At 40.6% G+C, this 14365-nt stretch overlaps 1 protein-coding gene and 1 long non-coding RNA gene across 2 annotated transcripts in view; one reads left to right on the plus strand and one right to left on the minus strand.

The window, feature by feature from the left end:
• LOC308583372 overlaps positions 1-14365 on the minus strand; it is a 444074-nt gene that overhangs the window by 391028 nt on the left and 38681 nt on the right. The gene's annotated exons all lie outside the window — the stretch shown is intronic.
• The window catches only part of MTHFD1L (methylenetetrahydrofolate dehydrogenase (NADP+ dependent) 1 like), a 124321-nt gene that overhangs the window by 24924 nt on the left and 85032 nt on the right, over positions 1-14365 (plus strand). The window contains exons 11-17 of the mRNA XM_081187198.1: positions 3-176; positions 4357-4493; positions 4991-5037; positions 5653-5760; positions 6822-6896; positions 9425-9527; positions 14116-14192. Coding sequence (XP_081043324.1) covers positions 3-176; positions 4357-4493; positions 4991-5037; positions 5653-5760; positions 6822-6896; positions 9425-9527; positions 14116-14192 — 721 coding nt within the window. The remainder of the gene's footprint in view (positions 1-2; positions 177-4356; positions 4494-4990; positions 5038-5652; positions 5761-6821; positions 6897-9424; positions 9528-14115; positions 14193-14365) is intronic.

The raw sequence follows: 14365 nt of genomic DNA on the forward strand, positions 1-14365 counted from the left end.
AGTGATATTGAGATTTCCCGAGGACAGAACCCAAAAGCTGTTGATGCCCTTGCTAGGGAGATAGGATTGCTTGCAGATGAAATTGAAATCTATGGCCAAACCAAAGCCAAAGTACGTCTGTCCCTGCTGGAAAGGTTAAAAGATCAACCAGATGGAAAATATGTGCTGGTTGCTGGGTAAGAAGTATTTTGTTTCATTTTCTTACTAAACCCTCCCAACTTGCACTTCAACTTATTTAATATGTATTTTTCCAGATTTTAAGGCCACAACACTTAAAAATATTCTCCCTCTCTCTCTTCTTGTAGTCCATTTATATTTGGGGGGAAAATAGGTATGGGGATGGGGAACTACTCAAGAAAAAGTATAAATTATTTTTAGAATAGAAGGAATTAAAATAACAATGCTTGTTTCCATCTTAAGTGCCCTGTGTAATTGATAAGCCCTTTGCAAATATACATCAGCACAGGGCTTATTTTCTCTCCAATTATTCTGGGGATTAGCAGCAGATGCTATGCAGTTCTGCTTTCAGACTTAGTGGAGTATACCAGGTGGTGTTCTTATATGTTTCACCTTTCTCCATTTTAAGCCATGAATCCACCTATCCTGTCTCACTGCTCTGAATTATGACTGTTCTGCTAAGTAGCTTTAAGTACATTGGGTTCTATCCATTTGAGTCTTGCTTGAAGGCTCTTTCATTCAGTGGAACTTCCATGAACTAAACATTGGAGTGGAGAAAGAGATGATTTTCACAAATTTTCCCTTTCTCCTATGCTGCATGAAAAGTACTTTCATTGGTCTGTCCTGAACTTTTCAACATTCAGCTCCAGGTTCCAGTATTATGAGAGAAAAACTTATACTTATCTACTTTCTTCTTACCATGTACAGTCTTATAGACCTCTGTCAAATTGAACAATTTGTTATCATTTGGCTACCTCACTGCTCATCCCTAATTCTAGATAATTTATAAATAAGTTAAAAAGCACAGGCCCCAATACCTATCCTTTGGATCTCCACTTTTTACAGCCCTCCATCTTCTTCCTGTTCTCTGCTTCCTGTTTTTAAAACAGTTATTCTACCATGTTTATGCTGGCCATTAAAAATACATTTTTCCATAAATACAAGTTGATGGTTTCTGATTTTAAATTTGTATGTGTTTCTATTATATATAGATATTACTGTAAACTGCTTTCATGTGTGTTATGTTAAAATGGTAAATAAATAGTTTTATGAATAAAATAAATCTAGGGCAAGTGATAGCAGAATAGGAATAACGTTTAGCAATCGGGTTAGGAGAGAGATTCTTCTAGGCTTCACTTCTTTAAAAGGTTAAAATATTTTAGGACACTGACTATATGAATTGTAAAAGAAAAACTGCCAAAGACTTAGTTTAGCTTGCTAGTCCATTTTTAGAAAGGGCTTCTTTCAAATTAAGCCCTTGGCAAATCTGTTTTAAACCAAAGGAAAAGTGAGAGGAATTCAACTTATTTCCATATTCTCCTTTGAAGTGTCCTAATAGATTCAGAATACTATATTAACTACTTTCTAGTCCTCCACTGCCTTACATATCCAGTTTACAAAATGAGAAAATGCCCTTACAATTTGAAAGTTTCATTGTTTTTTAATTAAAATATAGTAGAACGTGTGTGTTTTTCCACAGAGAGCAGATTGGCAACATTCTATGAGCTCACATTGTCAGATAGCAAAGAATTCAGTAGAAACAATTGTATTTCAGAAAAGGGTTATTTCTTAATAAATATTCAGGACAGCATGAACTGTTCTCTCACTGTCTGTCTGAAGTAACAGAACATTCAAATAATAGCTCACAAAAATAGGCTTTCTCATTGACCCTGTTACTCCAGGGTCTTTAGGTAGCTCTTGCAGACCAGTCAATTTCTCTCTTTGCCCAAATTATGGAATGAGACTATGTGTTCTGCTATGTGGCTACTGATGCAAATAGCCCCATATCTAGCTTCCACGTCTGTCATGTCTCTTACACCATTTACACCATGGTGCTTTTTTATATACTGACTCATGTGCCAGTGGAAGGAGAGATTTCTGGACACGCTTCCATAGACAACGTGTGCATTTTAACACTACTTCTGTTTGGGTCCTTGGTGCTGATAGTTCACAAACTGGATCCACAACATCGCCAAGCCTCCAGGTTCAAAATCCACGATTGGCTTCTGGCAAACAACATATTTCATGGTACTAGATGGGCTGGAAAAGAAAACTGGTCAGTCCTCTTGGCACCAGTGATCATAGTTAAAAGCTTTATGCCTTTGAGAGTTTGTGTTCTGCTGCAGCTAAGAGAGAATAGGCAGAACACATTATTTCATAGCAACTGTGGGGGCAAAATACGCAATTATTATTTTTTTTGAAAGATGATAATCTATAAAACAAATATTTCAGACTATCTCTCACCAGAAGTGATCGTAGCATACAGAGGACAGCTGGACCTTTTGCATAGTTTCTAATGTTGAAGGAAAGATGTTTCTAATTAGAGGTGGATTTCTAGCTAGAGTCTTCAGGAGGTCATGCTATAGGAGTTACCCCTTTTGGCTAGCATATGCATGAATACTTGTATGTCCCTGGGAATGAAAATGTAATCCTTAATGTCACATTCCTTTAATAAACTACTTATTTCACTGCAAGTACTAAAGTATCACAGATTTAAACAGTTAAGTATAGCATATCTTGGCAAGCTTTTCCCTTAGAAACTGAGTGGGAGTGATGTGAATGAAAACGTAATCTTATTTTGTTTTGTTTTTAACTTGAATTTTCTCTGCCTGATGAGAGAGATGCCCCAGATGAATTGTTTGGCTGGTTTTGAAATCTTTCTAGGGTAATTCAAAATCATTAATCATACTTTAACTTTAGGTGTGTGTATATAGGGTGTGGTTTTTTAAAAGACAGAATAGAAATTAACCAAGCATTGATGTATTAGGAGATGGAACATATCACCCATATAACTTCATTTTTTATCAGAACTTAGCTGAATTCTCTTTCTCTTTAAACCATTGTGATCTCAGTTTACTTTATTGATTCCAATTACACCATAATTTCTAGGTATGTTGGTTCAGAATGTGACACACTTAGTGGTTCAAGTGTGCATCCCATTATCTTCAAACTGAGCTTGTAGACTTTCAAATTAGAACTCTATCAGAAAAGGATACGATGGTGGTTCTCTTGCCATCAATCTTACTAGAACCATACCTAGTTACATTTTATTTCAATTCATATGGTATTTGTTTAATTGCTTCTGTTTGATTATCTTTCCCTGTCTGTGATCATTGTTTTAAAAGGTGAAATGTTTTAGGAAAGCATACATCTGGATGGTTGTATATCTGATGTTCCTTGATAAAATAGAGCGACTGTTGAGGGCGAACATGATTAGCAAGTATCTATGTACAACTTGAAATAAGGAATGCAGCTGCACAGCTGTAATTGTGACAGTGGGATATAACTACATGGGAGAAATATTCTTTCTACTTTATTGTTGGGAGCAGGGTAGGCCAAATAGTGTTCTTATTCCTTTCTCCTATCTAGCATATGAATATACTTCCCCTCTGTTTAAAAACTCCCAAGGGCTCATGTAGATTTAGGCTTTTGCAAGCATTATTATTTGCACTTTACTAACATGTCTTTATTTATTATTATAACATATTGTTCACACTGCTTGTTTTTTGTGGTGGGTTTTTATACAAAATGTATCCCCACCCCCCATTCATGCTTGGAGAGGTTAGGAAATAATGGTTCACTAAACACTTGATAAGCCTATTCACTGTATTTCCCCTTAAATGCTGAAGAATGGGTTTTCAAGAAAGCTGGAGAGGCTTTGGTCTTGCATGTAAATCTATACCGAATTCAGTGTATGTTCCAGGTATTCAGAACAGTTGCCAAAACAATTTGTTTTCCCCATTCTTAAGTCAGTTGCTTTAACAGAAGAGGTATTGACATTTGGGTGATATCCAATATCATGCAAGCAGATGCAATAGAACTTCCCCTTCCACTCCTCCCTGCTGTAGCCCCATGCACCACCCCCAAATGTGCTCCAATGGGTTTCCCAACTCTTGAGCAGATTTTGGGAGTACATGAGGGCCCTGGGGGAAGCAAAGAAGGACAAAATCCCATGGCAGGAGAGGAAGCCTGTTCCATAAGCAGGCTGATACCATGGGATGTCAACCAAAGTTAGTGTAACAGATGTAAATTGCCTGTTTTATAATAGCATCGTTTAGTTGAAATGGATTATACTGTTAATTTTTATTTGGCTTGCATTGGTAGCTTTTCCATACTCATAGTAAAACCGATGTCAGCAGGCCTATTGATTTTATACATTTCATCCTCCGGTGTTGTTAGGATTACACCAACCCCACTTGGAGAAGGAAAGAGCACTGTGACAATTGGCCTCGTTCAGGCTCTGACAGCCCACCTTAAAGTAAATTCATTTGCCTGCCTGAGGCAGCCTTCTCAAGGACCTACATTTGGTGTTAAAGGTACTCATTCTTTCATATTATACAGTACTTTATCATATAGCTTCTGGACTGTTTTGGCTAAAGGAAACCGGTGAAATATTCGTGTGTTTTAGAGTTGTTCTGTTTCTTTGATTTTAAAGGCATGTCCAGAGAGTATGGTGCATAATAATTTTTGTAGACTTTCAAGATATGCAGACAGCTCTATCATGTGGGTGATTATCTATTTCATAGAAATATAGCTGAGACTGTTTCCACACCGGGGTGTCAATGTGTATGCGGGTAGACTTTTCAGTGTGTACTTTTGTGCATTTTCACCCATACATCCACACTTTCAGTTTGCTGCCTCTGAAATCTATCTCAATATTTCCCATCCATGCTTGGAGGGATACTCTTTGTTTTCTGAATCTCATTAGAGACTCGAAATTTTGCATCATTCCATTTCTTCTTTTATGGTTTATTGAAGCCTTCCTTCAGAATAGTTTTACTAATGTAACATAAGCATTTCATTTGCTGCGTAGGTGGAGCAGCAGGGGGCGGATATGCTCAAGTCATCCCAATGGAAGAGGTAAGCTAAAATTTTCTTCGCACCATTGAAGATGGACTTTAGCTCCTCTCTGTTGTCAAAGAGTAAATACATACAGAGACAAATATTAATTGCTTTGAAATCTCTTTAATCAGCAGATTAATTTTCATCCCTTGTGTAATGCCATTAATTTTCTCATGCTGTACTTTTTGTCTTGGTTTGAGACACTTTTGCTCAATTGTGTTATGAAATTCATGAGACCAGCCATCCACCCAGCATTCTGTTTCCAATATAAGTTCACACAATCATTTTGAAGTACACAGTATATTCTGTCCTTCAATATTCACATCATAAATAAAAAAGCATGAATGTATGAATCAAATTGCAGGTTGCTGCATCCTAGCAAAAACTTATTTTCCAGCTTGTCTTAATTCATCTGTACTTTGGTGGTGTTGGCTATAAACTCTCATCCACTGAACTGAGACCCTCTCTCGCCTATTAAATCTCTTCAGCTACAATGATGATGATTTAATCATATTTCCACAACAATTTGAAAGTTGTTCAACTGAGCTGTTAATCCCACAAGTGAAAGGGCTTGGATGGGTTTCACCAATCTGCTCAAAATGAATGTTTTTCTCATTTTTAATTCATCCATAGTTCAATCTTCACTTAACTGGAGATATTCATGCCATTACTGCAGCAAATAATTTGCTGGCTGCTGCTATAGATGCAAGGATTCTGCATGAAAATACTCAGTCTGATAAGGTAAAGCCAACCATTTTATAATTTCCATCACAATGTTATCTGATTGTTACTGTGAATACTGCATTTCCTAAAACACAGCAGTTAAAAGCATTTTAAATAATTCATTATTGACCATTTAATAATTTGTGTATACGGTATGTTTTGGTGTAATCCAGTGGATTTAGAGACCTTTTCCACTCAAGGTTCATCTATATACAGAGCCAGCATTTTTGTCACAGTTTGGAGCAGAAATAATTAACATGCTGTCCTCCAGATGTTGCTGGACTCCAACTCCCATCAGCCCTAGCCAGCACGGCCAATGGTTAGAAATGCTGGGAGATGTAGACATGCAACACCTGGAGGGCAACACACTGGCTACCTCTGTTTTAGACAGACCAAGAAACAGCATTTTGGATTCTCAGTGCTGGGCTTTTGAGGTTGCCAGAGAAGAGGCTTAGGCTGCATTCCAAGAGAGTTCCCTTTATATTCTCCTTTATAATGGAAAGGTTGTAATTCACTTCTTGAAGGAAAATGCTGTTCTTGAGGGCACGGCAGTAGTTAAGGGAACTCTCGTCTTCTGTCCCAGAAACTGAGTGTTTAGTCCATACTGATAAGGATCCTAAGAAGCAGTGCCATCTGATAATTGCAGAACCTTTGTGGCCTTATGGGAGCCCTTGTATTTAGATTGTAATATGTATTTACTTCAAAATGTGGTGAGCCAATACTGCCATGCTTGGGGAACCTTGTTGTTCTGCTGAGTGGAGCTCTAAAGTCCTTCCCTAAGGGTCCAGTAATCCCAAAGGAGTTGCCGCATGGGCTCTGTGTGATGGAAGTATGCAAACCTTCTTTCCTGAGCAGATGAAAGACATTTTGCTGGTTATGATAGTTGTTAATTTTGTATCAGTTGCTCTTTAAATGGGAAGAAAAATGTCTCAGAAGCTGTAATGGGTGGAGACCAATTTGGAATAGAATTGGAAAATGCATGCTCAGTTATTAGCAGGATCAGGACTGCACTTTATGATCCTTGATGGGGGACTGGCACTTTGCCTTCTGATTTTCATTATACTGTATGTTCTTTGCAGGCCTTATATAATAGATTGGTTCCATTAGTTCATGGAGAGAGAAAATTTTCAGCCATTCAGCTTGCACGTCTGAAAGTAAGTGGCCTTTTAAACTTTCAGTAATATTTTATGGATTCTTTTAGAAGACCTTGGGTCTCTTAAAAAAATAATGAATTTAAACTGATTTGGCTTATAATAATTAGAGTTTCCTATTTTTGAACTAATAAGGTCAAAAGGTCCCCAAACAAATATAGGTTTAAATTAATCAATCATCCATCCCCATTTCATAGTGATTTATGTAGTCAGATAGAATTGTGTTGTCTCTGCAGGAAGGCATTATATGATGTATTTCAACTTCATCACATATTCAGTAAGTGAGATTGTCGCAGTTTATAGAAAGTGTCTCAGCTTTTAAGTTGCAATCCAGTTTATCTGGGGGTAAGGCCTCTTGAACCCAGTGGGGTTTTTTCTGAGTAAACACACATAGGAGTACACTGTTAGAGCGGGTTGAAAATGTATCCAATCAGACAAACTAGTCAAACTCCCACTAGGCAGCATCTAAGTGACTTTGGTGAGTGAAGCAACCTGGTTGGAAACTACTTTACGCCTTCCATCAGCCCCAATGAACTATCTCTGTGCTTTGGAGTCTTTTATGGGTCTGGAGAAACCTGCAAATAACACTACTTAGGGCGCTTTGAAACTGTGCTTGCAACAGATACCAGTTTCCCCAAAACAGGTGGTCATAAGGAAAGTGACCCCAGCCAGTATATGACACCAGTCTGTGTCTCCTGTTATCACTGGGTGGCAATGGCAATGTAGCCAAATGCTTTTAAAATTCTAAACTGTCATTGACTTTAAAAAAAATGTGTATTTCTACTTTTTTAACTTTCAGTTTCTGAAAATATATGTAACAAACAATCTCAATATAACCTCTACCCCTCAAGAAACATTCCCATGCATGTACAAAGTCAAACATTAAGCAGATTTTATGATACTTTAGAGTTTATTATAGCAGCTAGGAGTCTTAAAAGTTTGTCCCAGTGTGAGCCATGGTTAGCTGGTTGTAGGGGAATAACATTCACCTTTCTAGTGTGCTGATTAAACATGTACCATACAGTTTCAAAATATTATTTGGACTTTGCACTCATTAGTGCTCTTCTGGTTGATGCTTTTCTGCTTTTTCCATAAGAGCTGTGTTCCATAGTCTATCCCACCATGTCTCTAAAGTTAAGTTAGTACCTGCTTTCCAATATTGTGTTAATGTATTTCTAGTTGCAGACATGAAAAGATTAGTAGGTCCTTAAACAGTAAATTCTTATAGCCATCTATAAACAGATTTAATAAACCTAGCCTCAGATCAGGTTGCATCACTTGTTCCTTAATAAATACCATTTTCCAAAGTAAATGTCCAGGTTTGCATTCCCACCACATATGGAAATATGAACCTAAATGTTGACATCCTCTCCAACAAAAAGGACTTGAATGAGAGCTTAAACTGTGGCATTTTACAGGTGTGTGGTGGCATCTGTGAATTGTTTTTAAACTATTTTCTCTCATTTTAGCTGACACTGACTTAAAAGATTTTTCCCTCCAAAGTTTTTGCCAGTCTGCATTATCAATTTCACTGAGTAAATCTGTTTTCCATATAGATTTTAAGGAGATTAGATCCCCTGTCATCACATCACAGATAATCTTGTAGCTATTTCAGAGTAAATTTTTGGATGCCTAGATAGAATTTAAAATTAGTCGTTCAATAGGTTTTAAGGCTCTGGTGGCTTGAAACAATATTGTTGGGTTAGCAGAGAAATCTATAATTTCGTGTATGGACCACCAATTTGTTTCAAGGTTACCTAATTATGCTTTTATTTTTACTCCAGTAATAGGTTTTATTTCCCTACAGAGGTCTCTTATTGTTTGTAGCCCTTTTTGTTTCCAGCTTTTGAATTGTGATTCTCTAGTTCTTACAGAATAAAGGGTAGAAATAGTAAGGCTAATTGGAGATGTTGCTGAGGCCAATGTTTTGGACCGTAAGGTCTGCTAAAGCAAAGGAATTGAATATATATTTTTTATTAAAAGAGTCCAACTCCAATAATAACCATGAGCCCTGAAATGAGCTTTTCATTATGAAGGAAAAAAATTGTAAACAAGTACCGTAGCATTGTGATATCATAAAAGGTGTCTGAATTCAACTGGAGAGAAATATTTCCTTCAAGCAAACAAGGTCCTGATCGATCAATATTGGACAGAGAGTAATATCACCTTCAGTTGCATGTGGCTACTTCTGTCAATAGTTCTTAGGGCAGTAGGCATGGACAGTTTCACAAGAGAATTAGAAACAAGGTTGCATATAATCTGCTGGACAAAGCTCCTTCACCATGGACTTCCACTAAAAAATATAACTGGATGTCAGCTGGCCTTTGCAGTGATGAGCTGAAAGCCAATCTCCATTGAGCTTAGCATGTGTGAGCTGGTCATGTGACCTCTTCAGCACATGCCATTGTGGCTTGAATTGGCCACAGCATGTACTGTGGTGGGTTTTAGAACTGAGTAGGTGTTTGTGTAGCTTTTTCAAGCAGCAATCTTCCTCATGTATCATTTTTCTTCTTTTTGGTTTCTTTTTCTAGAGGCTGGGAATAACAAAAACGGATCCTGGCTCATTAACAGATGATGAGATTAGCAGATTTGCAAGACTAGACATAGACACAACCACGATAACATGGCAAAGAGGTAGGTGTCAGAATATAAGAGGATCCTGCTGGATAAAATCAAAAGTCTATCTTTGCCATGCTGGGCCAGATGCTTGTGAAAATATAAACTGAACCAGGGGTGTCAAACTCAAATTCATCGGGGGCCGCATCAGCAGTTTGGTCACCCTCAAAGGGCCGGTTGTATTTGTAGGACTATGTGTCCACTCTTTATTATCATAAATTATTGCCACTGCATTCAATTATTACTGTTTTTTGTAATGTAATAATGTAAGTAATTCCCGCTTGGATTACTGCAATGTGCTCTACGTGGGGCTACCTTTGAAGGTGACCCTGAAACTACAACTAATCCAGAACGTGGCAGCTAGACTGGTGACTGGGAGCGGCCGCAGAGACCACATAACACCGGTCTTGAAAGACCTACATTGGCTCCCAGTACGTTTCCGAGCACAATTCAAAGTGTTGGTGCTGACCTTTAAAGCCCTAAACGGCCTCGGCCCAGTATATCTGAAGGAGCGTCTCCACCCCCATCGTTCTACCTGGACACTGAGGTCCAGCACTGAGGGCCTTTTAGCAGTTCCCTCACTGCGAGAAGCAAAGCTACAGGGAACCAGGCAGAGGGCCTTCTCGGTAGTGGCGCCTCGGTAGTGGAACACCCTCTCACCAGATGTCAAAGAGAAGAACAACTACCAGGCTTTTAGAAGACATCTGAAGGCAGCCCTGTTTAGGGAAGCTTTTAATGTTTGATGTATTTTAATATTCTTTTGGAAGCCGCCCAGAGTGGCTGGGGAAGCCCAGCCAGATGGGTGGGGTATAAATAAATTATTATTATTATTATTATTATTATTATTATTATTATTATTATTATTATTATTATTTATCCCGTGAGTCCTGTATCTAGCAGTATTTTGCTTTTGTCTTCCCGGTACCCACGCATCACGCCAATTTTATTCCAGGCAGTAAGTACTGGTACCTTACTCAAGACTCGTTAACGTGCTGTAACTACCAAAGCCTGATTTCCAATACGTGCTTTCGCGTGTGTGGGTGGCATTTTAATCCACATTAGTGACTGACAAGGTGAAACTGGAGCAGGGTAGTGATTCCAAATCACCGCCACATTCAGAATAAAGGCTTGCCATCGACTGGTGTATTTGTCTCATCAGTATTGTAACAATTCGATTCGGACCATTGGTCCATCTAGCCCGGCACTGCCAGGCACTGACTAGCAGCGGCTCTGCAAGGTTTAAGGCAAGAGTCTTTCCCAGCCATATCTGGCGACAGTGAGGGTTGAGCACGGCTGACTAGCAGCGGCTCTGCAAGGGTTAAGGCAAGAGTCTTTCCTGCGCTAAACAGCCTCTCCCCAGCGAGGGGTTGCTCGCAGAGCACAAATGGTCACGTTCAGACCAATCCACAAACTCCTTACATTGCGTTAGCGGCTGATGTGGATCGGTAGCCTGCAAATAGTTTAAACCAGTGTTTCCCAAACGTTTTTGGGCAACGGCACACCTGTTTACTGAAAAAAAATCTCGCGGCACACCACCATTAAAGCCCCGCCCCGTGACGTCAGCGCGCAGCGTCACGCCGGGAGGGACGCACAAAAGTGAAAGTTTTTCCCCTCCCCCTTGCCGGGGAACCTCCAAGCTTTGGGCAGGCAGGCAGAGCTGGGAAGGGGGTTTCCAGGGGACACGGCAGCTCCTCGAAAGGCTTCTCTCAGCTGCGCTCAATCCTCCTCGGAGAGGATTTCCCCTCCGGTCCCATGCCTTCGTTTGGGGCATCGCTCCGGCTGCTCCCTCTCCCGCCGCGCAGGAGCGATGCCTCTCTCTGGCTCTCCCTCCGCGCAGGCTGAGGGAGGGAGGGAGGTGCGCGTGTGACCCGTCTCTGCTGGGAGACCAAACCCAGCGAGGCAGAGTCGCGCGGAGGCGCCCAGGCAGCGCTGCCGGCTGCGAGGAGGAGCGCCAGGCAGCAGCAGGAGGCGCGGCCTCTCCTCGCCGCCGCCGCCCCGCCTCTCGCCGCCCGACTCTCCCGCCTCCCTCCAGGCATCTCGCGGCACACCAGCCGATTGGGAACACCGGTTGGGAAACACTGGTTTAAACTGCCACTTTTTGAACAATAGACCCTGCGACAGGCGTAACCACTCTATTATGTCGACAAGCAAGGTCGAAGTTCCACTGGGATTTATTTAAGTGTTTGCTCCGGAGGAAGTGGTTCGCGGATCGTGGCCCTAGTGCAATTCCCAGCTAGTTTCCCCATCCCAATTTAATTATCCTTATGGGATTTTTATGATTACCAGGAGCTTTCCTCGCCTTGCAACTGCCTCTCTGCAAAAAGTGAACACGTGCCTTGGGAGGAACGAGACTTCTTTAGAAACCAGCGCGCTTTTTCGCGTGGTTGCCGCTGGTGCCAACCGGGGAGGCGCGGAGAGAGGAACCTATAACTTGATATCTCTTTCTCCGCAACAACTGCTTTTTGGAGAAAGCTCTGCAGAGCGAGCCGCTAAGCAGGCGTGAATCCGGCGCTCTGATCCCCCGAGCTCAGCTGGCGCGCCAAAACGCCACCGCCCGAAAAGGAAAAGTCCTCTGTCGCCTCGCCATTGGCTAGCAGGAATGGTCGTGGCTTGCTATTGGGCAGCGTGGAGGGGAGAGCCCTCCTTTAGGAACGTACTATGGCTTGTCTGGCATTTTTCTCTCCTGGGGGGGGGGAGAAAGGGGTGGGACGGCGCGTGCCTCCTTTCCCGCTTTGCTGCTCGGAGCCGGACTCCCGTGCGCTTCGCCTTCTGCGCGATAAAGCAAAGAGGCGGCACTGCGGCAGCCAGATTTCGTGCGGAGGGAAAGCCCAGCCTTGTTTGCACAACCTCGAGCCAGTCAGTCACATAAAAGCATCAGCCCGCCCCCAGGGCCGGCCTCCTTTTCTCTGAATGTGCGGTGCTGCCACCCCCCCGCCCCTGCCCCGGTCTTTCCCTCAATGAGAATACACACAAGCTTTCTCCTTTAGAAAAAAAACGAGAATAAAAAAAGCGCTGGCGGCCGGCGGCGTCTACACGGGCCGCATGAGGAGGTCTGCTGGGCCGGATTTGGCCCACGGGCCTTGAGTCTGACACCCGTGAACTGAACTAAGTTTTCTTGATAATAGCAGGCACAACTATTATAGGCTGTTATCTATGCCCTTGTTATTGGCTTGGACTGTTGCCAGAAAAAAAACAGATTTCTAAATAAACATGGCCATAATTTTTCTATATGTTCTTTTTATTTCTAATGTGGCAAATGGAAGAAATATCCCTTGTAGCAAGCTAGAAAATGCCACTGTTTTTTCTTTGGCTTTTCTTTCTTTTCATATCCTGGAATCCCAAAATGTTTTTAAAGCTGTGATTCTAGGAATCCAGACTGTTTGTGCTTTCTGCAAAAGTCCAAAATAAAGGCTGGGAATTTGCCTTCTCCTTGCAGAATACTTGCAGAATAATCTCCTTCAAGAGGCAAAAAGAGCCTAGCCCAAAGGAAGACAAACTACACACTTTCCTTCCCTGCCATAGGACTTGGTGAAAGGAAGGTGTTGAAAGTAGACACCAATGGTTTGCTAGTCTGTAGACACTTTCAGACTCCCCCTTATTGGCTACAACCCACTGCTGTACCTACTGACTATGCCTCCTGGCATCCATACAGCAGGGTAGTGATTCGAAACAATGGAGTTTTAAACAAAATGATTTAGTGATAGTCTGGTTGCAGATAACCTTTTTGTCTGTAGGTAGTACCATGTTTTTTTGACCCTTGCCATTGGACATGGACATTGTCAAATGTATTGTTTTTTAAAAAGTGTCTTCCCTTAAATTTATTCATTTTAAGTAGCAGTAGAAAACCAGCTGCATCTTTTCAGCTAGATAAGAATATGCATTTCTTGTAAGCCCTTAACATTTTCCTTTTCATGTTTCTGTTCATACTGTAGTAAGTATGTGGTTGTTTAAATTCTTCAGATTATATACACATTCCTAACATCCGTCATGTCTGTTTTCAAAGCATAATCTTCATTATTCAGATGCTATTTGTCTAATAAACGATATACAGCAAGCGTAATCAGAAGTTGTTTAAATCTTCTGAGATTTTTAAAGCTTTTATATCATGCTCTGAACTGAACATTAATGCTCAAAAGTATATTGAACATACTGATAGGGTGTAGAAAATATGATAGAAGTTATTGTTTCACACCCTAATTTTCAGTTTTTACAAAGCATCTTTCTGGAAGTATCTTCTGGTTTTACATCCATTTTAGGGTGTTGATAACTTGAAGTCAAGGAAGAGTTTCCTAACAAAAGCCAGAATCGTATTTTGCCAATCAGAAGGAGGAGCAATCTCTGTAGCAGAATGTGTTGTGATAAGGTGACATCACCATTGCTCTAGCCCTACCTGAGAGTTTGCAGCAAACCTGAACCATCACGAGGCTTTCACAATATTCTGCCATGCTGCAGAGCTTCCAGTCTTATAAAGAAGTGTTAGATTTGTTACACAGGAGAAGATGCACACATTTAGAAATAAATGTTTTTATGTATCACATTAACAGGATGACATGTAGAAATAGTTCCTTCTCTCTTTTTTTGCTAAATGTTTCTTTTTTCCTTTCAGTGGTAGATACAAACGATCGATTTCTTAGAAAAATAACAGTTGGACAAGCAAGTACCGAAAAAGGATTTTCTCGTCAGGTAGGTAAAGTTCTGACTGTGTTTGGAGAAGACATTTATTTTGATCATTATAAATGTTTCCTTCCTAATATATTTTTAATAAATTGTTGAAGAACTGGTTGCTTAATGGTTTTAGATATGAATTAATTTGCAGCTAATCTTGGCTTAGTGTATAGTAGTGATTTTAAAGCAAT

This window comes from Podarcis bocagei (assembly GCF_964188305.1).
Source record: "Podarcis bocagei genome assembly, chromosome: 3".
NCBI classification, from domain to species: Eukaryota; Metazoa; Chordata; class Lepidosauria; order Squamata; family Lacertidae; genus Podarcis; species Podarcis bocagei.